General features: G+C 44.8%; 1 protein-coding gene across 1 annotated transcript in view; it reads left to right on the top strand.

Moving 5' to 3' along the window:
* Positions 1–385: 385 nt before the first annotated feature.
* The window catches only part of LOC139376737 (transformation/transcription domain-associated protein), an 82,032-nt gene continuing 56,297 nt past the window's right edge, over positions 386–26,120 (top strand). The window contains exons 1-37 of the mRNA XM_071119627.1: positions 386–399; positions 1,319–1,497; positions 1,924–1,973; positions 2,116–2,226; positions 2,341–2,445; positions 3,340–3,423; positions 3,714–3,770; positions 3,914–4,039; positions 4,305–4,471; positions 4,653–4,749; positions 4,905–5,043; positions 5,141–5,219; positions 5,644–5,878; positions 6,064–6,412; positions 6,593–6,690; positions 7,366–7,560; positions 7,784–7,975; positions 8,206–8,371; positions 8,575–8,831; positions 9,008–9,208; positions 13,002–13,153; positions 14,415–14,614; positions 14,820–15,037; positions 15,256–15,453; positions 15,600–15,860; positions 16,346–16,507; positions 16,740–16,836; positions 17,074–17,195; positions 18,037–18,207; positions 18,335–18,403; positions 19,168–19,188; positions 19,783–19,902; positions 20,095–20,214; positions 20,447–20,611; positions 23,048–23,229; positions 23,457–23,655; positions 25,418–25,546. Coding sequence (XP_070975728.1) covers positions 1,398–1,497; positions 1,924–1,973; positions 2,116–2,226; positions 2,341–2,445; positions 3,340–3,423; positions 3,714–3,770; positions 3,914–4,039; positions 4,305–4,471; positions 4,653–4,749; positions 4,905–5,043; positions 5,141–5,219; positions 5,644–5,878; positions 6,064–6,412; positions 6,593–6,690; positions 7,366–7,560; positions 7,784–7,975; positions 8,206–8,371; positions 8,575–8,831; positions 9,008–9,208; positions 13,002–13,153; positions 14,415–14,614; positions 14,820–15,037; positions 15,256–15,453; positions 15,600–15,860; positions 16,346–16,507; positions 16,740–16,836; positions 17,074–17,195; positions 18,037–18,207; positions 18,335–18,403; positions 19,168–19,188; positions 19,783–19,902; positions 20,095–20,214; positions 20,447–20,611; positions 23,048–23,229; positions 23,457–23,655; positions 25,418–25,546 — 5,394 coding nt within the window. The 5' untranslated portion in view covers positions 386–399; positions 1,319–1,397. The remainder of the gene's footprint in view (positions 400–1,318; positions 1,498–1,923; positions 1,974–2,115; positions 2,227–2,340; positions 2,446–3,339; positions 3,424–3,713; positions 3,771–3,913; positions 4,040–4,304; positions 4,472–4,652; positions 4,750–4,904; positions 5,044–5,140; positions 5,220–5,643; positions 5,879–6,063; positions 6,413–6,592; positions 6,691–7,365; positions 7,561–7,783; positions 7,976–8,205; positions 8,372–8,574; positions 8,832–9,007; positions 9,209–13,001; positions 13,154–14,414; positions 14,615–14,819; positions 15,038–15,255; positions 15,454–15,599; positions 15,861–16,345; positions 16,508–16,739; positions 16,837–17,073; positions 17,196–18,036; positions 18,208–18,334; positions 18,404–19,167; positions 19,189–19,782; positions 19,903–20,094; positions 20,215–20,446; positions 20,612–23,047; positions 23,230–23,456; positions 23,656–25,417; positions 25,547–26,120) is intronic.

Below are 26,120 nucleotides of genomic sequence, written 5' to 3'. Positions count from 1 at the left end.
CTAAACACACAGCCAACAACAGACCCAGGGGTGGGCAGACACCCAGAACTTCACGCTACATTGGCGCGCTCCACTGCATGCGTTGCGCAGTTTACCGCATAATTGTTTGCCTAGTAACAATCCGTAGAGCAGAAAAAGACCATCGAAAACGATGGTCTTATAACATCAAGCCGTTCCTGAATATCATTCCGCCAAGTACTATATTGATGAGGATTGTTGAAGGAACCGGAATATATATCACATTACGGTATTATTTATGCATATATAAACAATATGTTTCAAATAATTGCATATGGGAATATAATTATTATCCTAGTAAAGTGCAAAAGTGTACATATATCAGACTGGCTCTCGGAGACCGGAAGTCACAGAGGTACTATTTCCTGTCTGTGCTAGTTGGTAAGTTTAAATGGGATGCTTTCTTTTTCAATTACTTTCCTTAAAATATAATGTATATTTTGCTTTGCATGCTCATTTTGGGATGATGAAGTCGTTAACTAGCGAATGCGTTCTCAAAAAGTAAAACATATATTTATTTTGTCGACATACTAGCTAAACGGGGATGTGAGGGGTTAGCGCGATTGGTTTCTTTCTCTTTGGGAAGCAAGCTAGCTAGCTAGCCTGGTTACTAAACCACAGAGTTTGTCTTTGACTAAACCATCCAATATGGTCACTTTCTAAGTTTGATTTTATGTGTGTAGTTTATAGCAGTAATTATGTGAGGATTGTCCGTGTTCGACGGACAATGTTTATCTATTTATTTTATCACTTGCATGCTATAGATTATGTCATCTTTGTGCGCCTGACTTGAACTAGAGGCACGTTGTTAGTATTTTAGCTTAACTAGGCAAGTCAGTTAAGAACAAATTCTTATTTTCAATGACAGCCTGGGTTAACTGCGTTGTTCAGGGGCAGAACGACAGATTTTTTTACCTTGTCGGCTCGGGGATTCGATCTAGCAACTCTCCGGTTAACGTTACTGGTCCAACGCTCTAACCACTAGGCTACCTGTCGACCCAGTATGTTTTGCTAGCTAGTTGAATCCTAGATCGCTGTGGTGGAATAGTATACATTTCGGTAAGTTAAATTCAGCCGTACGCATTTGCTCACTGACCATAGTACTGGAAATGGTCTTACGGAGAATACATATGTAATTTTATGAGTATACAAAGACTGCGCGGTTGCTTGCTGTCATACTATAGAGAGTTTGCCTGTTAGAGAATTGTTGACACGTTCACTTGACTTGTTTTGTATGTTAGTTACTCATGCAAATCAAATGTCGTATTGTCTCTGATTTCTTCCATTTTCTCACACGCAGCGCACATTTATTCTCTGTGAGAGGTGCAGACTCTTGTCTGCTCTACCCCATCGTAACCCTGTCACTCCCGGCGGGAACCATGGCCTTCGTGCCGACCCCCAGCCCAACGGTGGTGGACCAGACCACCCTCATGAAGAAGTACCTGCAGTTCGTGGCAGCCCTCACAGACAACAACACCCGTAAGTGAATGAGAAACTATGATAGTTGAGTGTGCCATAGTCTGAGAGTCAGCATGAGCCTGAGAAATCTCCTGTGCTCAGAAACATAATTATTTGCGTGATTTAATGTATACTGTAGCTGTAGGTGCTATTGGTGAGTTGTGGGCATAGTTATTCAGTAATCTATGGTTTAGGTATAATCTCTACAGCAGGGGCAATGTGATGAGAGCGATATTCTTTAGTCCAGAATAAGGTACAGTGTATTTGTGAGTGACTGACTGAGTGAGTGCGAGTGTGTCTGATAAAGTACCTTAAAACACTCTGGGCGCTGTAAGTAAAACTGATAAGATCTGAGTGTCCCTGTCTGCACAGAGATGAGAAGTATATGATGACTCATTGTGTCACATGAGCTGTTTTAATGTTGTTACTGTATCCTCCAACACTCAGCTGATGAAACAAAGTTGAAGATGATGCAGGAGGTCAGTGAGAACTTTGAGGTAAGTTTCTACCATAGAATAACTAGAATGGGTATACCCATTATGTCTGTGTTTCTACTACAGCGGTAAGTCGCAACACTGTTCACTTATCTTGTCTACATAATGAAAACTGGTCTTATGTTAGTGGTGATGTCTTTTTCAGAATGTGACATCATCGCCACAGTACTCCACCTTCCTGGAACACATCATCCCTCGCTTCCTTACCTTCCTCCAGGACGGAGAGGTGCAGTTCCTGCAGGAGAAGCCCACACAGGTAGGAGGACATTAAATCATTTGAAATATTTATTTGCTTAAGGGCAGATACAATTTAAACATGAAGTCATTGAATGCACAAGAATCAGATTCACCTTGTATTACTTTAAAACAGCAACTGAGGAAGCTGGTGCTGGAGATCATCCACCGGATCCCAACTAATGAACACCTGAGACCTCACACCAAGAACATTCTGTCTGTCATGTTTCGCTTCCTGGAGGTAAGTTGTTACTCGCGTCTATGACAGACATGATTTATGCTGCGTATCGTCTTTTCAGCAGAGGCGATGTGATGAGAGCGATATGCTTTAGTCCAGAGTAAGGTACAGTGTATTTGTGATGGTGACTGACTGACTGAGTGCGTGCGAGTGTGTCTGATAAATGTACCTTAAAACACTCTGGGCGCTGAAAGTAAAACTGATAAGATCTGAGAACGCCTGTTTGCTGAGAGATGGGAACTGTGTGGTGGTGGAATGTTCCATAGGAACCAATCGTTTCAGAAATCTATCAGAAAGGTATTGTCCACCCCACACACGTACTGAGTGGACAAAACATTAGGAACACCTTCCTAATATCGAGTTGCACCCCTTTTGCCTTCAGAACAGCTTGACTCTACAAGGTGTTGAAAGCGTTCCACAGGGATGCTGGCCCATGTGGACTCCAATGCTTCCCACAGTTGGCTGGATGTTCTTTGGGTGGTGGATCATTCTTGTTAAACAAGGGAAACTGTTGCGTGTGAAAAACCCAGCAGCGTTTCAGTTCTCAACACACTCAAACCTATGCGCCTGGCGCCTACTACCATGCCCCGTTCAAAGTCACTTAAATCCTTGGTCTTGGTCATTCACCCTCTGAATGGCACACATACACAATCCATGTCTCAAGGCTTAAAAATCCTTCTTAAACCTTCCTCCTTCCCTTCATCTACACTGATTGAAGTGGATTTAGAGAGTGATATCAATAAGAGATCATAGCTTTCACCTGGTCAGCCTGTCATGGACAGTGTTCTTAATGTTTTGTGCGCTCAGTGTATTTAGTCAAGATAGTTATCTGTCCCTAACCTGAACTGATTGACTCAGTGTTTTCTTTGCATTGCATCGCTCGTTGTTTGCTTTCAGATTGAGAGCGAGGAGAACGTGCTGATATGCCTGCGTATTATCATTGAACTGCACAAACAGTTCCGTCCACAGATCTCTCAAGAGGTGAGAACCTTTCTTTTCTCCAATCTCACTTTGTGTTGATGAACAGAAGACCTGCCTACAGTGTCTTGCCATGACTCTATCTCAATTCCTCTTTCCATGATTCCTCGCATCTCCTTGCCTCCTTAACCGTATTGGATCAGACCTTCTTCCCCAATGTGTTTCGAGAATAAAGCGAGGAAAGAAGATGTGAGGAATCGAGCAAAGATTAATTGCGATGGAGCCCATGTCTGGATGCTGAACTGTGCTCCTCTGATCAAGGTATTAACTGTCTGTTGTAATCTTTTATTCAGATCCATCACTTTCTGGACTTTGTGAAGCAGATCTATAAGGAGCTGCCTAAAGTAGTGGTAAGACAACAGAAAAGCAGGTGGCTTATTGAGCGGGGAAATGTTTGGTCTCTGAGGATGTAAGAATCATGTTCTCACTTTTGCATTCTCCTTCCCTCTTGTCTTTTCTCCCTGTCTCTGTTCTTGTCCCTGTTCTCTCTCAGGCTCGGTACTTTGAGAATCCCCAGGTGATAGCTGAGAACACTGTGCCTTCTCCTGAGATGGTGGGCATGATCACCTCGGTGTTGGTGAAGACCGCCCCCGAGAGGGAGGACAGTGAAACACGCACAGTGAGTAGACCTGTCCTGAATACTTCTATCAACTGTCTGTAACTCCTCTTATTACCACTTGGTGGTGTAGAAGCACTGGCAAAGCATCTCAGACCATGGCTTGTTTTCTAGGTAGAAATGTAAGGCACAGAGCTCATGTGATTCATCATTGAATCATGTCTGTTCTACACAGTATATTTCTATCTGAATGTTCCATACTGTTGTACCGATCCTGAATATAGGCTGGCATTTCCCTTGCCTGACTCCTGTTTATTTGTTTCTCCAGCACACCATCATCCCACGGGGGTCCCTGTCCCTGAAGGTGCTCGCTGAGCTGCCTATCATAGTGGTGCTCATGTACCAGCTGTATAAACTGAACATCCATAACGTGGTATCTGAGTTTGTCCCCCTCATCATGAACACTATCATGCTGCAGGTTTCTCCCCAGGCCAGGTAAGAAGCCTGTGTGTGCGATTGAGTCTGTCTTGATTCCGTCCTTTAGACAATCATAATTGTTATTTTTGCTAAACAACCACAAGAACATGAAATGGTATTAAATCATTATTAAGGGTACAGTGGAATTGTTTGCTTTGTATATAAGTAGTTATTGTAAACCCTAACATGTAACTTTCAGGCAACACAAGCTGTATAACAAGGAGCTGTATGCTGACTTTATCGCTGCCCAGATCAAGACCCTGTCCTTCCTGGCCTACATCATCCGCATTTACCAGGTACATATACCCACGTTGTGCTTTTCACTTCATGTGCCTGTGTTCAATTTCTCATTTCATTTTCTGTATTGTATTTACCTGGCACACAGAGTACTTAATGCCAGTTTTCATGGAACTTTCTAAACTATATTGTGTTTGTGTATCCCTCTGACCAGGACCTGGTAGGGAAGTACTCCCAGCAGATGGTAAAGGGCATGCTGCAGCTGCTCACCAACTGTCCCTCTGAGACAGCCCATCTACGCAAGGAACTGCTCATCGCTGCCAAACACATCCTCACCACAGACCTGCGCAGCCGTACGCATTGACGCACGCACACACAAGCATGCACAAACAAATGCAAACTCGTTCACTCAGACTAATTCTGACACTTTATTTTCATTCTGTGTTGCAGAGTTCATCCCTTGCATGGACAAACTTTTTGATGAGTCCATATTGATCGGGTCTGGCTACACAGCCCGGGAGACACTGAGGTAAGACCATTCTCACCCTCTCATCAAACACCAGCCTTCATCTTTCATTAGTCTCCATGTGAAACAAGCTGTAGCTATCAGACCTGGCAGATCTGTGGATGGTGGAGTATAAAAAAGGGAAAAGGTGTCTTCTAATGCTCTTTAAAGCTCTGGCACCTTCCATGCACTGATTATAAGTCGCTCTGGATTAGAGCCTTTAGTGTCTGCTAAATGACTGAGATGTTACGTAAACTGTAAAAACCTTCCATTTGATAGTGAACTCTTCTGACCTCTCCCTTCCCCTCTCTCCTGTCACCCCAGACCACTGGCCTACATGGTAGTTGGTGATTGAACTTTTAACCCTTTCTCCCCTCCAGACAATGTAATGTAAAATATAACCTTCTGTTTTGATAGTGGTGAACCTTTGCAACTCCTCTCCCCCCAGACCACTGGCCTACAGCACGCTGGCAGACCTGGTGCACCACGTGCGTCAGAACCTGCCTCTCACAGACCTGTCTCTGGCCGTGCAGCTGTTTGCCAAGAACATAGATGACGAGTCTCTCCCCAGCAGCATCCAGACCATGTCCTGCAAACTGCTGCTTAACCTGGTCGACTGCATCCGCTCCAAGAGTGAACAGGAGAACGGCAACGGCCGGGACATACTGATGAGAATGCTGGAAGTAAGTAAAGCGAGATGGGAAACGACAGCCTGATTTATAAGGAAAGGGGCAATGTTGTGCCCAATCACAAATCAACTCTGCACCTTTTATACTATCTCTAGGTTCCCCATGTAAGAAGATTATGTTCCTTTTATTATTATCAAGACATTGACTTCAATACATCTTCAATCTCCTTCTTCCTCAAGGTGTTTGTGCTGAAGTTCCACACCATCGCTCGCTACCAGCTCGCCACCATCTTCAAGAAGTGCAAGCCCCAGTCAGAGATGGGCGTGGTCGAACCTCAGGGGGCGCTACCCGGGGTCCCCACAACTCCTGCCCTCCCAGCCACCCCTGTCCTCCCTGCCCTGCCTCCCCTTGCGCCCCCTAACCCTGTCACCCCCGCCCCTCCCGCCCCCGCCACCCCCTTCGACCGGCTGGGAGAGAAGGAGGACAAGCAGACATTCCAGGTGTCGGACTGTCGCAGCCTGGTGAAGACGCTGGTCTGTGGGGTGAAGACCATCACCTGGGGAATCACTTCCTGCAAGGCTCCTGGAGGTGAGGAGCCAGAAAAATGGCACTTACGTTACACTCGGAGGAGAAATGGACACTTGAGTTCCGATGTCAAGATTGACCCTTTTTTCCCCATTGATTTCCATCCTCATTTCATGAAGATAACTCAGGATAAACTAACCTCACTGATTGCTTACCACTCCTGTTGTGTGTTCTGTGTTGCAGAGGCCCAGTTCATTCCTAACAAGCAGCTTCAGCCCAAGGAGACTCAGATCTACATCAAGCTGGTGAAATACGCCATGCAGGCCTTGGACATCTACCAGGTATGACTGCCAGTGTACCAGTAGGGCTTTGTCTTATGGAGATATGATTATATAGCCATACATTATACATGTATACAATACACTGTGTATAAGAAAGCTCCACTGCCCTCTTATCTAGCTACAGATTGATCAGGATATAACCAGATAGAAAACTCTGGGTCATACCACTATATACTGTACATGTGTATACCAGCTCTCTTCTCCCTCCTGGCTAGGTACATTGCCTATGGTATAACCAGGGCCATACAATGTTGAAACTCCAGGTCGTACCACTATCAAGTCCAGGTTGTAACGAGAGCCAAACAGTGTATATACTTGTGAATATCAGCGCCCCGTCTGCCCTCGGCTACAGATTACTCAGGGTTACCATAATATAACAGCTCCCCCTCTCTTGGCTGGTACAGATTGATCAGGGTTACCGTAATAACCATAGTATAACAGTGCCCCGTCCATCCTCAGATAGATACAGATTACTCTGGGTTACCGTAATAACCATAGTATAACAGCACCCCATCCCCCTCTCCTGGCTAGGTACAGGGTACAGATTGATCAGGGTTGCTGTAATAACCGTAATATAACAGCGCCCCCTCCCCTGGCCAGGTACAGGGTACAGATTGATCAGGGTTGCTGTAATAACCGTAATATAACAGCGCCCCATCCCCCTCTCCTGGCTAGGTACAGATTGCCAACAACCAGCAGACGTACATCAGAGTGGCCAACTGTCAGACGGTGCGTATGAAGGAGGAGAAGGAGGTGCTGGAGCACTTTGCTGGGGTCTTCACGATGATGAACCCCCTCACCTTCAAGGAGATCTTCCAAACCACAGTCCCCTACATGGTGGAGAGGATCTCCAAAAACTACGCCTTGCAGGTAACCCCACACTCTGTTGTGTCCTAAATGGCACCTTGTTTGCAATGTAGTGCACTACTTTTGTTCAGGGCTCTAAGAGCAATTTCAGATCTGGGTTTAACGGAACATTTCGGGCCGGTTTCCCGGACCCAGATTAAGTCTAGTCCTTCAATGAAATGTGTGTATGTAGGATTGGTTTTGTTTGGGGACTAATGTGTAAAACCTCACCGTCTAATTTTTCCAGATCGTGGCTAACTCGTTCCTTGCTAACCTGTCGACGTCAGTCCTGTTTGCCACCATCCTGGTGGAGTACCTTCTGGAGAGACTACCTGAGATGGGCTCCAACGTAGAGCTGTCCAACCTCTACCTCAAGCTATTCAAACTGGTCTTCGGCTCTGTCTCGCTGTTCGCTGCTGAGAACGAGCAGATGCTCAAGGTTAGGGTGATGTTTATTTTCATCATCCGTGTTGCATAGTTTCGATGCCTTTTCCTCTTGGAAGCCCTGTCCTAAATTGACAATGGTTGTTGAGATAACTATCCTGACTGAATTGAAATGCACAGGAAACAACATTAATCTTGTCTGAAGGCTAAATTGTGATGTTCACCATACTTTCAAAACCAAATGTATCGATGTCGAACACAAATCATGTCTCTTCCTTCCCCCAGCCTCACCTCCACAAGATAGTGAACAGCTCCATGGAACTGGCCCAGTCTGCTAAGGAACCATACAACTACTTCCTGCTTCTCAGGGCTCTCTTCCGTTCCATTGGTGGAGGCAGCCATGACCTGCTTTACCAGGAGTTCCTGCCCCTACTACCCAACCTGCTGCAGGGTAGTTTGCGCCACACACAAAAAATTAATAAGAATATTGTTTTGTAGCTTTTAAAGTTAGTAGCATGTCTTTTTATATGCACTGATCTGAAGACACAGGATAGATGGGTAAAAAAAAACATGGTGGATGCCAAGCAGGAATTTGCATTACAGGACGTCTCCAGTCCTCTCTCCTCACTTTGGCCTTCGCTCTCCTTCCATCAGGCCTCAACATGCTCCAGAGTGGTCTCCATAAGCAGCACATGAAGGATCTGTTTGTGGAGCTGTGTCTGACGGTGCCTGTGAGGCTGAGCTCCCTGCTGCCCTACCTGCCCATGCTGATGGACCCGCTGGTCTCTGCTCTGAATGGCTCCCAGACGCTGGTCAGCCAGGGCCTCCGCACCCTGGAGCTCTGTGTGGACAATCTGCAGCCAGACTTCCTCTACGATCATATACAGCCCGTCAGAGCAGAGCTTATGCAGGTAAGGACGTACACACGGATGCAGGCACAAATACAAGCAAGCAAGCACAACAGAAGCGTGCACCCCCCCCCCCCACACACACACACACACACACACACACACACACATTCAATCTATACACACATCCCAGTCTCTGCTCTCACTTCCTAACCTTTGACCCCTCTTCCCCCCCCTAGGCGTTGTGGCGGACGCTGCGTAACCCAGCGGAGACAATCAGCCATGTGGCGTACCGAGTGCTGGGGAAGTTTGGCGGCAGCAACAGGAAGATGCTGAAGGAATCCCAGAGACTACAGTACGTGGTGACTGAGGTCCAGGGACCCAGCATCAAGGCAGAGTTCACTGACTGCAAGGCCTCTATACAGCTGCCCATGGAGAAGGTATGTGACTTGTCAGCCATTACGGGTGTGAATGGAGCTTGGTATGGTAGCCATTTTGGATCATAGTAGTGGTTAAGGTATTCAACTGTGCTGTGTTGGGCATTAAGTCACAGTAGCAGGGTATTGTAGTATGTTCTCAAAGCAAAACTCTAGTTAGCAACATTTTAAAAATCTAGGCAAGAGACAACTTCAAAACCCCTCCGTTAATTCCACTTATCCACTCCTTTCTCCTTTTCTATTTCAATGTGATTACAAAGCAGAGGAAGTAGTTAGAGAACAGTAGAAGTAGCGAGAATAGGGGTGATCGTTCCTCTGAGGGTTAATGAATCCCTGTCAGAGTTGAGCTTCTCTCTGCGAGAGAAGACTGTCTTCCCCATGTTATTAAAGACATCATGCGTCCTTACGGGCTCCTCATCTCTGCTCCAGGCATGAATAATCAATCTACAGAACCCTGGATGAAGACGATTATTTGCTTTCTAATGACTATCGCTGTCTGCTAATAGTGAAACACACATGCAGACTGTCATTTCTGTAATTGAGTTGACGCTCCCAAGATGGATGCCACAGTCCCCTTTCTCTCTCTGGAATTAAGTGGCTTAATGGTATTTACATCATGTGTCTTATCCTGAAATTTATTTGGATGGTAATGACTAAAAGGGCGATGTTTTTTCCTCTGGAGCTCGCTAGCTTGTAGTCTTAAAATCCGGAAATGAGTTTTCTCTGGTTCGTTCTGCCATCTCTATGGGGAAATGAATGGGTTTTTTGGATAAATGCCGAAAATAAGGCTGAAGTGAGGTTTACCACAGACCTTATTTTTGCCGTTTATCCCCCCCAAAAAGAAAAACTATTAATTTCCCCATAGGCTTTGACCAAAGAGCCGTGGCGGAGTTAGTGCCTACAAAAAGACACCATTGCTATTGCCCTCCATTCTCACTCATTTTCTCCCTCTATCCCCTTCTTTTCCTGCTCTCTTCTCCCACTTTCCCTCTTCCTCTTTATCTCTGCCGGCCCCCTCTCTCTCCACTGCCTCCTCCTTTTGAAGTGAGACACTCTGTCTATTTAAAGCGCCTGAGTCTCTCTTTATTCAAAACACTTTCTAATGTCTTTGTCTTTATATCTATGTACTTTGTTGAGATGGGATGAGTGCATGTCAGCCAGTAGCAGTGTAGCCCTAATGTGCTGACAGGGCTAAGCCAGTAGAATTCAATTATGCACTCTCCTCCTCTTCTCCTTCCTCTTCCACCAGACAGACCATCCTTCTCTCTTGTTCTTTCTCCCTCGCTCCTCTCTCTGAGTGGCGTTAATTAGTTCATTTTCTCCCTCTTAAGTGTCCGGCCGCATTGGTTTGTCAGATCATAATCTGGCAGTTGAAATGGCTTCTGCTGGGCTCGGGCCCGGCACCATGTGTAGAGTTTCTTTCTCCATGACAGGTTACGCATAGCGCCGATCTCAGGCATGAGTTAAACACACTGCCTGAGTGCAGTAGGGTTGTTATTCTACACAGGGTACAGGGCTCCAGTCTGCAACCATTTTGTCATATTTTGTGACCCTGTCACTTGTCTGTGCGAGGTAGGGTTAGATAAAATTCAAAAATTCTCCCAGGTGTGACTGATTTATGTGTACAATGGATATATTCAAATAAATATATTTAAGGCTGTCTCTCACTAATTGATTGTACAATGTAAACACATAATATTATGGTTTGAGTGTGTGATATGGGAATACATGATTTTATTTTATTTTTGACATTATAAATAACCTTTGGCAACACTGCCATGTTGTTCTGAGCGTTGCTGTTGGAAAACCAGATTAGTGTCTGACTTTTGGCTGTCGCAAATGCACCTCCCCTGACTTCGCTCCCTGACTTTTGTCTACAGTTGGCCACTTTAGCCGTACCATTTTTAAACACGCCCAATATATGCGGTGCTGCTCGTGAATTTGACTTCATAATTTTAAAGGTCATCTCAATTTGACCCGCCAGATTCAGACGCTTGAAAACACAAACACTACAACTGAACATAATTCATGATTCGTTTTTATTTTAGTTGGTTTAGAGCCAAAGATTATAAGTTTTATGTTATCAAATGGGTTTGTTCATTTTATTTCCATTTTACTCAAGTGTTTTTTCTTTTTTTCTTCTTGTTTTAGTTTACTATAACCTTGGCTCAAAGCACCCTGTTTTACGATCATGATATCTGTGGAGTGCATGGGGAGATGCGTATTGTCCATCGCAGGTGCACAAGGGCGCTTTGCAAAGTTTAATTTTAGGACATTGCGTTTACTGTTATTGTGCCTACTAGAAGGTGTTATTTTTTAGAGTTGGCGATCCAGATCACGTGTTTTGAGTTTCCACTTCCTCAGGTGGTGAATTAACACATATTGAATTAGGCCTATACAGTATTTAATACTGTTAGTGAACATAAAGATTAAGGCAAAAAAATTGGAATATTCTGGAGCCCTATTTTGACAGTAAAATATAACAAACCCTCTGGATATACCAAAAACATTCACTGCAATTAGTTTGCATATCAAACTATTTAGAATCATTCATTCCTGCTTTGACATGTTAGCTGTAACAACTTATTTATTGAATACAATCTCGGTAGTCGATTCGCCTTCTTAATAAGGCATTGTGAATTACTTTATCACTTTCACAAGATGATGACTTGAATGTATTCTATTGTGTGATGCAGATTTCAATTTTTGTGTGGAGGGGGCACCAAGTCATGGGAAAATGTTAGTCTTGAGCCGTGGGGTATTTGTTGTTCTACTCAGATTATTTTAACTTTCAATTAATTATATTACATTTGTTAACTTGGTTCAAAGGGTTGTTTTCATGGGAAGTTTTGAGAAATGCTGATATTTTTGTTTTTAAACAACTAATTGATGAACATCAGTTCAATTATTTGAATTCCATTTCCTTCTGTTTTTTCCTGTAAGCTCAATGCGCACAATGCGTAGTTTCTATAGCGATACATCTGTACTAGGGAGTTGTAGTTTCCAACAGGACAAAATGCTACATAGTTTCACTCAGAAAACCTGAAACTACAATGACCATAATCCACTGCGTGCCGGTCTGTGTTTCTTTAATGCCTGTTATAGTAGTGTCAGGCAGACCCTGAGAGAAGAGACAGAAGAATGTGTGATGGAGAGGGATAGAAAGCTGTTGTTTCGAAGTATCTCTACCTGAAAATACAGGATCTAAGTGATTTGATAGTTGGTATTCAGCAGTCATTAAAGTATGCCTTATTTACTTTGAAGAAGTACTAAAATTGTAATTTTTGGTCAGACAACGTAGGCAGCAGCTCTATAGAGATGATGACTTGGAATGAAATAATATCATCACATAAAACCATTTAATATACATTAACTGAAATATTTGCTTAAAGTAGGCCCTAAGTAATGTGAATAAATGATGGTTATTACGTGATAAGCAGTAATGGACAGTCACTACCATCATGAGGCTTTTATTCATTGTTTGATTCTTTTACAGCATTCAAGCCACACAATGCATTTCATGTAAAGAAAACAACATTCAAAAACCATGATTATTTAAAAAATAATCAAACCGAACCGTCTTCAAAAAGCACTATTCGCTCAGCACTAGTGTTGAACATTTACGTTTGGTTTTACTGCTTGTCAAGGGTCCTTTGTAAGTTGACAAAAAAACTGCTCTTTCATCTTATGAATCCACCATGGTCAATTAAATGATTTACTGTAGGATCTTATTTTGAAGCCTTGTCTGTATGGATGTTGGAAGGTAAACATCTCTCTGTGTGTGTTTCCCCTGCAGGCTATAGAGACGGCTCTGGATTGTCTAAAGAGTGCCAACACGGAGCCGTACTACAGACGACAGGCCTGGGAGGTCATCAAGTGTTTCTTGGTTGCCATGACAAGCCTGGACGACAACAAACACGCCCTGTACCAGCTTCTTGCTCACCCCAAGTAAGACTACACACACCCTTAACCCCATATGACTTGAGGTCTTTCTCCCTCTGCCCTAATTAATCTCCATATATACCCCTCTCCATCCCTCCCTTCCACTTTGCCCCTCCTCTCTCATATCTTCCATCACGTGTCAAGCTGCTTCATCAGCTCTGTCAAGTGTTACAGCTGCTGATTACTGAAAGATGCTTCGGCAGAGAGAGACGGAGGGGAGAGTGGGTCTCATTACTATCATTGATCCTCACCAGGGGCTAATTGACTTTCCCCTCTCTGTTTACGCTCCTCCCTGCTCCACACACACACAGCCCCCCCCCCACCTCTGTCAGATGTTTTGATTCATGACTTCTGTTCTCTCTCTCGCCCCCTCATTCTCTGTCTGTTTTACCGGTTGGTCACCGTGAAAAGGGCCTTTCAGTGAACAGCATCAGCTTTTCTTTAATATCACCAAATGCCAAGAAGTGAGAATGGAGCTCCATCAGAGTGGCCGGGGCTGTAAATGAACAGAAATTGATCTGGCAGTCTGTCTAACTGCCCCCCCCCCCTCCCCTAAATCCCTCCCTCCCTCATCTTCTCCCCTCTCAGCCTCTCCCAAAGCAAAAGTATTTTAAATGGTGATAATGAAATGGAGCAATCCATCAGGGGTAGCCATGGCATCTGGCATTATAAAACATAAGCTCAAGCATGGAGAAAACAGCCTCTCAATCAAACCAACCCGTCCCCTTCAGCAGGGCTAAATAACACACACCAACCCGTCCCCTTCAGCAGGGCTAAATAACACACACCAACCCGTCCCCTTCAGCAGGGCTAAATAACACACACCAACCCGTCCCCTTCAGCAGGGCTAAATAACACACACCAACCCGTCCCCTTCAGCAGGGCTAAATAACAACACATTCTTATGAGAGAGTCGGGGGGGGGGGGACAGAGAGGCACATACCAACCAGTCAGGCACAAAGACAGTCTCTGTCGGTCCTCAGGGTTATTAGGCACTGGCAGAGACAACAGATGATTTACCCAGAGACATTTACCGCAGGATAAAAACATATGACAGGCCCTGTAAATGATGCATTACAGTTTTGTCATATGATCCAGTGTTTCCCGTATATGCATTCAGCAGCTCCGCCACCAACTCTCCCCTCCTGAAAAATATCCTAGGGGAAACACTGAGGAAAATGTTAATGGGAGTGTTTTGTCCTTTGCTTTTGTCTATTGAATGCCCTATGGCGGCATGTTCATTTAGTGTGTTTTGCGGTGTGTCCAGTTTCACAGAGAAGTGGATCCCTAGTGTGATCATCTCCCACCGCTACAAGGCCCAGGACACGCCGGCCCGCAGGACTTTTGAACAGGCACTGACCGGTGCATTCATGTCTGCTGTCATTAAGGACCTCCGCCCCAGCGCTCTGCCCTTTGTGGCCAGCCTCATCAGACACTACACCATGGTGGCTGTCGCTCAGCAGTGTGGTGAGAGAATTAATCTTTCTCTTCCTGTGTTTTTGTACCACTTGCATTTTGGACTTGACCGTCTCTCCACCCTTCTTCTTTTTCTCATTTGGCTGGAAGCTCTCCAGCTCTTTGTCTCTCTCCTTCGGTATCTCATTCTCTCACTCTTTTCCCCTCCTTTTTCTATGCTCCTCATGGTTGTTGTGTTGGTCTCCCCCACCCCCAGGTCCGTTCTTGCTGCAGTGCTACCAGTTGGGCAGCCAGCCCAACACAGCTATGTTCCACAGTGAGGAGAACGGTTCTAAGGGCATGGATCCGCTGGTTCTGATCGACGCCATCGCCATCTGCATGGCCTACGAGGAAAAGGAGCTGTGTAAAATAGGAGAGGTGGCTCTGGCTGTTATCTTCGACGTAGCCTCCATCATCCTGGGGTCCAAGGAGAGGGTGAGAGAAAGGGGGCTTGGGGGTTTACCAGTGGGATTGCATCACTTTAATGCTTGTTGGTGGTGATTTCTAAAAATGGATATGTTTTAAGTAGGATGTGAAGTCTTGATTACTGTAATTGTTTTCATTTTTGTCTGTGAATAAGTGCTTGCGATGAGTTCATTCTGCTAATCTTTCTATCCCCCTCATCTCCCTTCTCGTCTCGTCGCCGTCCCCAGGCGTGCCAGCTGCCTCTGTTCTCCTACATCGTGGAGCGTCTGTGTGCATGCTGCTATGAGCAGGCCTGGTACGCCAAGCTGGGCGGGGTGGTGTCCATTAAGTTCCTGATGGAGAGACTACCTCTCATCTGGGTCTTGCAGAACCAACTCACCTTCCTCAAGGCTCTGCTCTTTGTCATGATGGACCTCACTGGGGAGGTACAGTTACCTGTGTTAACCAACTGTTGCAGACACTAGTTGTCTGATTTGTGTTGACACACAGGGTTAAAACAATCAAATCAAAGAAAAATGTGTTTATGGGGAGGGTAAAAACAATAGTTAAATATATCAAGTTTGACCTCCAGGTGTCTAATGGTGCAGTAGCCATGGCCAAGACCACTCTGGAGCAGCTCCTGGTTCGTTGTGCCACCCCTCTGAAGGATGAGGAGAAGACTGAGGAGCTGCTGGCTGCTCAGGACAAGTCCTTCCACATGGTCACCCATGACCTGGTGAGAGAGGTCACCTCCCCCAACTCCACAGTCAGGAAGCAGGCCATGCACTCCCTGCAGGTGCTAGCTCAGGTCACCGGGAAGAGTGTCACCATCATCATGGAGCCGCACAAAGAAGTGGGTCTAAGATGCCGTACCAGGGTTTTGTGGCACATTTTGTATTTATTATGGATCCTCATTAGCTGCTGCCAAGGTTACTCTTCCTGGGGTCCGGCAGAATTAAGGCAGTTATACAATTTAAAAAAACATTACAATACTTTAATTACTTTAATTACAGAAGTCACCATGTACTGTGTGTCATCAGTCCTCTACTCTACTACCAAATATCTACAACACAAAATCCATGTGTACATGTGCGTATGTTATCGTGTGTATGTATGCATTCACCATCATAGAAATTGAATGGGTAAAACAGGATTTTTCGTAGCTCATAAAGTGGTGACTGTTAGGCAGTGGTAGATATGGTCCTTGCTCTACACATGCTACAGATATTGGGACGATGGTCCAGGTGTTACAGATAACACCTGGACCCCCCCCCCCCCCCCCCCCCCCCAAGAAGCACATGTTGATTTATAACCTGTTATAACCCCTCCCACCCACAGGTGTTACAGGACATGATCCCCCCTAAGAAACACCTGCTGCGTCACCAGCCGGCCAACGCCCAGATCGGCCTGATGGAGGGCAATACCTTCTGCACTACCCTGCAGCCACGCCTCTTTACCATGGACCTCAACGTCATGGAGCACAAGGTCTTCTACACAGAGGTGAGAGGTCGTGGGCATAGCCATGGCAACGGACTGAAAGGAATAGTTTATCACAAAGTCAAACGTTTATCATAGGTTTTGTTTTCATACCTTAAAAATGGTCTATCCAATAATTATCACAAACTGTTGAAAACAATTTGCCCTATTGAGTCAACAATGTATTGCGTTGACTCTGTATTTCCATCCCCTATTGATCCGTATTGATTAAATTTCTTTCTTGCTTTTTCTCCAGCTGTTGAACCTGTGTGAGGCTGAGGACGCTGCTCTGATGAAACTGCCCTGCTATAAGAGCCTGCCCTCTCTGGTTCCCCTGCGCATCGCTGCCCTTAGTGAGTACATGACAGGAGTCTGAGTACTTACTACACTGAAGGACTCCAAATAATTCTGCCATTCAACATGTAGAACAAACAAGTATATCACAATCAACTCGACAAAATGGGAACAACATTCTTTCTAATTCTGCTTTGTTCATCATCTACTATTCCACAGCATCTCAAAACAAATGTGTTAATCCAACATTTTGTCTTTTATAAAGCAGTAAATTGACAGTTGTTCTGTCTGCATAGATGCCCTGGCAGCTTGTAACTACCTGCCTCAGTCCAGAGAGAAGATCATTGCTGCACTTTTCAAAGCCCTCAACTCTACCAACTCTGAACTGCAGGAGGCAGGAGAGGCCTGTATGAGGAAGGTTAGTATATTACACACGTCCCAGGTAGCCTAGCCATTAAGAGCATTGGGATAGTAACAGAAAGGTCATGGTTCAATTTCTAACCCGGCAAGGTGTCAAAATCTGCTGTTCTGCCCTTGAGCAAGGCAGTCAGCCCCAACAACTGCTCCTGGGCTGACGATGTGGATTTTAAGGCAGCCCCCCGCACCTCTCTGATTCAGAGGGTTTGGGTTAAATACGGGGGACATATTTTGGTTGAAGGCATTCAGTTGTGCAACTTACTAGGTATCCTCCCTTTCTTCTCCCTTCTTTTATAACCTCATTCATACCTTTCTTATTTCTCTTTCTTGATCTCCTCATTGCACACCTTTTTCTCCCTCCATCACAAAATCATTGAATTTCTTCTACATGTGCCTCTTCCTCAATGCAACACTGACCTCCAGCCTTCATACCCTCAATCTACCTATCAACACCTTCATCTCTCCCTCCATCCAACAATCATTTCTCCCTCCATTCTCTCCTCTCATTCTCGCCTCCTCTCACGCTGTCTTCCCTGGCCTAACACTAATGAGCGTTGCCAGGGAGCGGTCGATACAGGATGGAGTGTTTGTTCTGAGCAAAGAGGGGAGAATTAATGTGGCTGCCATGCATCATCCCTGTGTGTGTGACTGGCCCTGGCCTTATTGTTGCGGCCTTTCTCTCAGGCACTGGATCATCCAGAGCTGTTTTACTGGGCTCTTGGGTTGAGAGACAGAAATAAAGTTGGTGAGAATAAGCCATGATTCATGCTGAGAATGACCTGAATTGAAAAATGATTATGGTTGAAGGAATGTATTTTTTTTCTCTTTGTTCTGTCTCCCAGTTCCTGGAAGGGGCCACCATCGAGGTGGACCAGATCCACACCCACATGCGCCCTCTGTTGATGATGCTGGGGGACTACCGCAGTCTGACCCTCAACGTGGTCAACCGCCTCACCTCGGTCACACGCCTCTTCCCCAACTCCTTCAACGACAAGTTCTGTGACCAGATGATGGTAAAGAAGGAAGGCTGCTGAGTTTGGGCTAAACATTATTTATTAAGTCGCTATTAACGCATCAAGGAGGTAGTCATCCATTTGAATAAATGAATGATTAAATATCTGATTCATCTCTCTCTCTCAGCAACACCTTAGGAAGTGGATGGAGGTGGTAGTCATAACTCACAAGGGAGGCCAGCGCAGCGATGGCAGTGTGAGTATGAACACATAGGAAGATGACTTAACACACATGCACCCTGACAGCTCCTCAGTGAGGCCTGCTCCAGATGAGAAGTGAGTGGCCATATTACAATCAATGATTAATTAGGCGCCAGCCAGAGCGCAGAGCCAGCAGCCCAGCCACCGTCTCTCCACTCGTTATCTCTGACAGATAACCTTGTAAAGGGGAAGAAGAGGTGTTGCAGGGGGGAGAGATGCACTGTCCACCGTCAGCCTCCGCAGAAATAGCATCCATTATTTCCTGCTTTTCTTTTCTCTTCCTCTCTCTGCGCTCCTCAAACGTAGTGGTAATGAGATGTAAATTGGCCCTCTGTTCGCCTGCCACTACTCTTCTCTTTGAGGGCTGCCACTGACAATGAGGCAGGGACCACCAGGTCAACCGCACAGGAGAACAGGGAGAGAGGGGATGAGGAGGAAGGGGGAGGGATAAGAGGGATGACGAGGAGAGTGAGGGGGGGTTAAGGAGGGGTAGAGAGTGGATAGAGGGATAAGGAAGGAAGCACAACTATACCAGTTTGTTTAACCAATTGTCCTGTTTTTTTTCTCCCCTGTTCAGTATGAAAATGTTTGAGATTTCTCAGGTCTTTGCCACTGTCTGAATATTTGCACACACACACTCATTCCACTCCATTCCATCCTTCATGCACCCTCCCCCCACACACACACACACACACACACACACACACACACACTGCTTTGCTGACTCTTTCCATTCTCTCCCATTCTGTTCCGGCACAGCCTGCATTGGAGGGCGTTGAGGTGAGACTGGGTCCAATGTTGCCCCCCCCCATAGTGTTGTGGTAGTTCTGGTGGATTGTATTGTCTGTTGTGTTTGGTTGCTTAACATTAACCTTACCTGGTGCTATACCGTATCAAAATGTTCTGTGACATTTTATCCCAACTCAGTTTATGACCCCATTTCATTTTAACGTCATATAAGAGTCACTAATCGTGAAGTCATAGAAATCAATCATCATTGAAGTCAGCAAGTTGTAGATGGTACTCTCAACCCCTCTCATCCATATTCCAAAACAACCAGTCACCACTCCCCAACTAGTGACATCACTTCCTCATCCCCTGAAGCTGTTTTCCCTTAGAAATGCCCTGTCGCGCAGTTCCAAATTTCCCCCTACTCCCTAAGTACTCGTGGAGCTCTAGCCAATCCTCTCAGATCTCAAAAAGAGTCTAGGGATTAGGCCGGACTAAGGGGTCCATTTGGTATTGGGCTAGTGTATCTCTACAGTTACTGCAAAATCAAGATGTCTGTTCAAGATGTTGGTAAAGATGACTTAATACTATTTTATTTTCTCACCTCCACTTTCCCTCTCTCCCTCTTGTCCTCTCCCTCTCTAGGAGATGAAGATATGTTCGGCCATTATCAACCTGTTCCACCTGATCCCAGCAGCTCCTCAGACTCTGGTCAAACCTCTGCTGGAAGTGGTCATGAAGACCGAGCGGGCCATGCTTATAGAGGTACTAGGCACTTCTCTCGCCTCAATTCTCTCCATCCTTCCACTCCTCTCTCTTTTTCTCTCCCTCTAATCTTCTCATTCCACCTCTCCATCTACCCCTGAATTATAGTTCCCTTCCACATTTTTCAGTCCATTTAAAGAACACTTTTTTAGATTGTCATGGACATGGTTAACTTATTGCCCCCCCCCCCAGGCTGGCAGTCCGTTCAGGGAGCCCCTGATCAAGTTCCTGACGCGTCACCCGTCCCAGACCGTAGAGCTGTTCATGATGGAGGCCACACTCAATGACCCACAGTGGAGCCGCATGTTCATGGTGAGACAAATTCCCTCCTGCCTAAGAGCCTCAGGCACATTGTCTCACTACCGGGTTTTAACTGTGTCAAGGAATCCCTGTGTGAAAACAATTGCCAAATACAAGTGCCGTTTTGGCTGCTAACATTTTGCTCTGGGTGTTCTCATTAAGCTGGTTTGCTCTATGGATCTCTGTAAGAAATTAATTTTATATTTCCCATTCTCTTAATCCCCTCTCCACTGTTGTGCTCCAGAGTTTCCTGAAGCATAAAGAAGCCAAGCCCCTGAGGGACGTGCTAGCCTCCAACCCGAGCCGCTTCGCCCCCCTGCTGGTCCCTGCTGGTACCGCAGCCACCGCTAGACCTGGGTCCCCCTCCACCAACACAGCCCGGCTTGACCTGCAGTTCCAGGCCATCAAGGTGAGTGAGGACGCACACAGATGCACAGCTTTGGACACGAGTGCACTCCATTACGCGCACACACACATATTCCTTACCCCATGACACTTCATGCTAATCTACTGCTGACAGGCTAGTTTCAGCCATGTTGCTTACGCCTAGGGCTGTTGTGACCGCCGGTGTGGCGGTAATACGATCACGAGTCATGAAGGCAGTCAAATTCCATGTGACCGTTTAGTCACAGTAATTAAGCTTCTCCCAGCTTTGATGCTGCTGCTGGTCATTAGTAGTCTACCAAACTGGCTAACTGCCTGGTACTCAGCACTCTATTGTCCCTCTAGTCACTCTGACATCAATGCAAATGTCTTTGAAAATCTAATCAAACACTTCATGAGCCTATGAGTGCATGTTGGGCACCATTTCAATAGGCTATGCAATTGCTTAAGAAAAAAGAGTGATGGCCTCTACTAAAACATCAGCTTTCTATAGGCTACTATATTTATTTTTCAACTTTCCTAATATTAAGCACATTGCTTATATTTACAAAATGAGTATGGCCTATATGGCTGGCATGAAAATTTACCACAGGAAAAGCATCCTCCATTTGCTTTTTAAGTGCATAGCTGACATGTATTTTCCCCGCTGCCCGTTTCAAGACAGGTGCATGATAATGGTCCATTGTAAATCAAAACAAATTTCACACATTTATTATTTACTCTTTGTAAAGACAAGATGAAATCAATAATAGGCTAATATTGTCACCCATCACACTATCACTTGTGAATGATGCCCAGCGCAGGCAAGAAACTTTCGTATCATAGTCGCACACCCCATGTAGGCCCATAGGCCTATGTTTTGATAAGGTTTGTATCACAACTACAGTGGCCAAATAACTTCTTTAAATTTAAGCACATTATCCGCTTTATAAGGATTGTAGAGCCTAACTGGCATACATATGCAGCACGTGAGTTTCAAGTTGGATATGTTAATTTTCACCATAAATGCACCTTTTTTTTATAATAAAAGCATTGCATGCATAATCCCATTTCTGGTCACTTTTGATAATGGTGTTTTCCTGCTAATTGAATATTTACGCTTATAACCTACTGCTGTGTGCGCATTGCTGTGCTTATGATGTGAAGAAATAAACTATTAGCCTATCAGCATTTTTGGCCAAACGTTCTGATCTGTTGCGTCAGCCACATTGCGTAAAAAAGTTTTTTTGGTGCTAGTGGTTGTACTAATTTGGGTCCATCGCATCCCACAACTGTCCCAGACTGTTTGGAATATTTATTTCTCAAATAGAATAGGTCGACCTTTGTACTCTGGAGGACAGTATGACATAGGCTATTGCTTTTGCTGTTCGTTATGCCTACTCCTCTTGTTGGCTGAAAAAGTAAATGTGGACAGTTCTTCCAATATCTTCAACATGCACCTCAGAATTGGATAAGGACACGCGCAGTTGCGTCCCCGATGTGTCTGTCTTCACTTGTAGCCTGTGAGAAAGACCAGATCACGTGATGGAGAGCCATGTGAGTGAGATGAGAAGGGCTTTGGAGCGGGAAGCATTTAGGGAGAAGGCCTGCAAAAGGCATGGAATTTTGGGGGGGGGGCATTATGGCCATACAAAGGGGATGCTGCCGGGAAATTTGAGGCATTATCAAGTGCTTGTCATATTGTGAATGAGTGACCGATGAAGTGTGTGTGTATAGCTTGTGCAAAAAAACTATGCAGAGCTCATGCCTTTTCAAGCTACTTTTTTCAAATCATCATTAGACTCGCATCATGCAGCCTTACAATGTCTACATCTAAACAAATAGCCTAACCTTTGTAGAACATTCATTAATACTTACATTAATAACTCTAAATTAACCATATAGGAATACCTATTTCTTTGTTAACGGCTCAACACAGAATAGCTGCATGTGCACACTCCTTCAAATCGTTTGGAGAAAATATCCTTTATTTTTTTCAGCTTTGTTAAATTGTATTCTTCGTACTATAAAATAATGCCACAGAATATATATAATATCAAATATCTGAGCTAGTGTAGCCCACAGCCATATGGCCTAGCCAGATCAGGGCCTAACATAAGGACAACTCAGAGTATGCTATTCTGAAATAGACTATATTTACTTATCATGTTTCTTTAGAGCTGATTTATTGTGAAGTTTAGCATATATTACATGGATTTATTAGACTTTTTAAAATGTATGTTCTTAAGGTCTGCATCAGTGGCTTGTAGGCTATGTGGAAGCCAGGATATGCTAAATGTTTGTTAATTAATGATCAATTACTGTGAGACTGACAGTTATTTTCTAGATGATCACCGGCTGATGAAATTTCATCACTGCCGCAGCCCTACTTACACTTATCAAATGTTTTCCAACAGAGTGAGTTTGTTATACCTTCTCACACCTGAGTCTACTGTTCTCTCTCCCCTCTTTCACTCCTCAGATTATCAGCATCATAGTGAAGAATGAGGAGGGCTGGTTGGCGGGCCAGCACTCTCTGGTCAGCCAGCTTAGACGGGTCTGGGTCAGCGAGGCCTTCCAGGAACGACACCGCAAAGACAACATGGCCGCCATCAACTGGAAGGAGCCCAAGCTGCTGGCCTACTGCCTGCTCAGCTACTGCAAGTATGTACCTCACACACACGCCATGATAGTGCTGGCTTAATGCCTGCTCAGCTACTGCAAATGTGCATCAGTTGCACTACCACTGTCAATATTTCTTAACTCAAGAGGCTTGAGAGAAATGCATCCTTGACTGTGCAACCTCGAGCTTTCATGTAAATCTTCAGACATTGATGTATGACTTCTACAAAAATCAAAGGATTTGTACTTGTACTCCTTGCCCCCCCCAGACGAAACTTCAATGAGATCGAGCTGCTGTTCCAGCTGCTTAGGGCGTTCACGGGTCGTTTCCTGTGCAACATGACCTTCCTAAAGGACTACATGGAGGAGGAGATCCCTAAGAACTACAGCATCGCTCACAAACGAGCCCTCTTCTTCCGCTTCGTAGAGTTCAACGACCCACACTTCAACGATGAGCTCAAAGCCAAGGTAACCAACCCATTCTCGCTATCGCACTCTTTCACACACACACAGAGATGTATATGGGTACACAGCATCCCCTCAAATGCATTCACTCGCACCCACTAATATATGGTGAAAGACCATTATATTAAAAAAAATCTAATTAAATGGCTATATTCTTATAGTGTTCCCTGCTGAACTGCAGAGTTTTTTTAATTTCAGCGGTGCAGCGCCAGTTCTCCCCCTGATGAATTATGCTGCTCATATAGTCATCCTCTTAATTGTTCTCTAGCGAAGAGCAGATGCTGTCCATGTGTGTGTGCTAGTGCTTGAGTGTGTGTTCTTGTGCCTGTGTGTGTGTGTTTAGGGCAGGGACGATAAACCGAAAATGATCAACATTGACACGCCAATGACTTATCGCATGCATTTTTCTGATATCGTTCATTACAATAAGTAGTCTGTACTAGAGAACTGTAAAGTTTGACATGAATGAGGTTTGCTAATATGGGTGATTGTTAATGGTACAACTGGTGGCCACAACCATCAAATTACTAGAAGTAGTTGAAAGTGTTATTAACTAAAAAGCTGAAGTGCACATTAATGTTATAAACTTATCTTTCTATTTTTAGTTCTTGCATCAATTCAGGCAATTTATCCAATATGGATGTTTGTCCATATCGCCCATATCTCTACTGTGAATCATAGTCTTAAGCTTTTTTCTGAAAACAAGGCTCTATAGGGAGAAAGGGTGTGCTGTGCAATAGCACTAGGCAGATGGGGTCTGGATATTTCACCTTAACTGAGAGAGCAGCCAGGACCTCCACACTCACAGGATGCGTCTCAACTGGCACCCTATTCCCTTTATAGCACACTACTTTTACCAGGGCCCATAGGGCTCTGGTCAAAAGTAGTGCACTATATGGGGAAAAGGGTGCTATTTGGGATGCAGAAATGGAGGCCTATTCTCATATGGTGAAATATTAGGACCACTGTTGCTAACAAACGGCTGTTCTTTCTAGTAGTCCTCCTCCCCTAGCCTAACATCTGGACGATTTAACATAATGCATATCTCTCACACTCTCTCTCTGGTTCAGCCACAGGCACTGCCTCTGCTTTAATAGATAATGCTAATGTCTCCGCTAGAGAGAGAGCGAGACACACACACAACACACGCGCTGTAGAAGGAGGACACTAATCATCTAATGGCAATAAAGTAATGTTGGGCGACGTCTGTATGATTGATATCACAGACACTCTAAATGAATGGGAACATATGAGACCAAATAAGAGAGCGTGGCGCTACGCATTTCCTCTCCCTCTATTATCTGTTCCTGTGTGTGTTAATGGCAGCGTCGGAGCATATGCTGCCACATGATGCCTCTATTAAAATATGTCCTGCCTAGAGGATGATGTATAGGGTGGAGACTAGTTCATTAGGATGGTACCTATAAATGCTCAGTTATTCTGCTGCTGACTGCTTAATCATTCCTTTGTCTTCAATGTCTACCATTGATATATGCTCTTGTTATTGTGAGGAGTTTAAATGACTAAGTCGTACTTTTTATTGATTTATTTTTGATTGAAAGATTTGACTAAGTCGCTCTTGATCAGATTGTCATTTAGCAGACAATGTAAATGTACATTGTTTTTTAAACAACATGGAATTTTATTTAACTGACATTCCTGCTCTTATCTCCTCTATAGACCTTTAAAAAAGACCACACCCGGTAGAGAAGTTCTCTTCTTTAAGTGTGGATCTGTTATTACAACCTGTCTCTTTCTGTCCCAGGTGTTACAGCACATCCTGAATCCAGCGTTCCTGTACAGCTTTGAGAAGGGGGAGGGGGAGCAGCTTCTGGGACCGCCCAACCCAGAGGGAGACAACTCCGAGAGTATCACCAGCGTCTTCATCACCAAGGTATAAAAACCAACCAACCAGCCCTCAAGACTCTTCATGGATGGCCTATCCTTTCTCTACACCCCTGTCCTTCTCTCCTCTTTTCACCCCTTTCTCCCTCATCATCTGTTACATCCATCACTACCTCTTTTTCCTTTTATTCTGATCCTCTCTGATCGTCTTCTCCCTTTCTCCTCTCATCTCTCTTTTCCCTTGCCCATCTTGCCCCCTCTTCCTGCTCTCATCCTATTGCCCTCTCTCCTCTCATCACTCTGTCCATCCATCAGAGCAGTGTGTAATGTTCTGGCCTGCCTGGCAGTACTGTCACCGTGGCAACAGTAAAGGTCACGGTTTTGTTTGTCTTGAACACGATCTAATCATAGTCCCTGACTCACTGTCTGACCAACACCAGACCTAGTATGGATCTGATCGTCTGGTTGGGTTTTAAACTCATTTCCTCTCTCCACCTTTCTACATGACAAATTATGCATTTTAAGTCTTTATGGAAAATGCCACTGCCAAAAAAGACTTGTCCCCCCCCCAAATCAGATTATATTGTATTTATTTATTAAATTATCAGTTGCTTTAAAAAAAC

Source organism: Oncorhynchus clarkii, chromosome 20 (assembly GCF_045791955.1).
Source record: "Oncorhynchus clarkii lewisi isolate Uvic-CL-2024 chromosome 20, UVic_Ocla_1.0, whole genome shotgun sequence".
Taxonomy (NCBI): Eukaryota; Metazoa; Chordata; class Actinopteri; order Salmoniformes; family Salmonidae; genus Oncorhynchus; species Oncorhynchus clarkii.
This window is presented reverse-complemented; position numbering and strand designations above follow the sequence as displayed.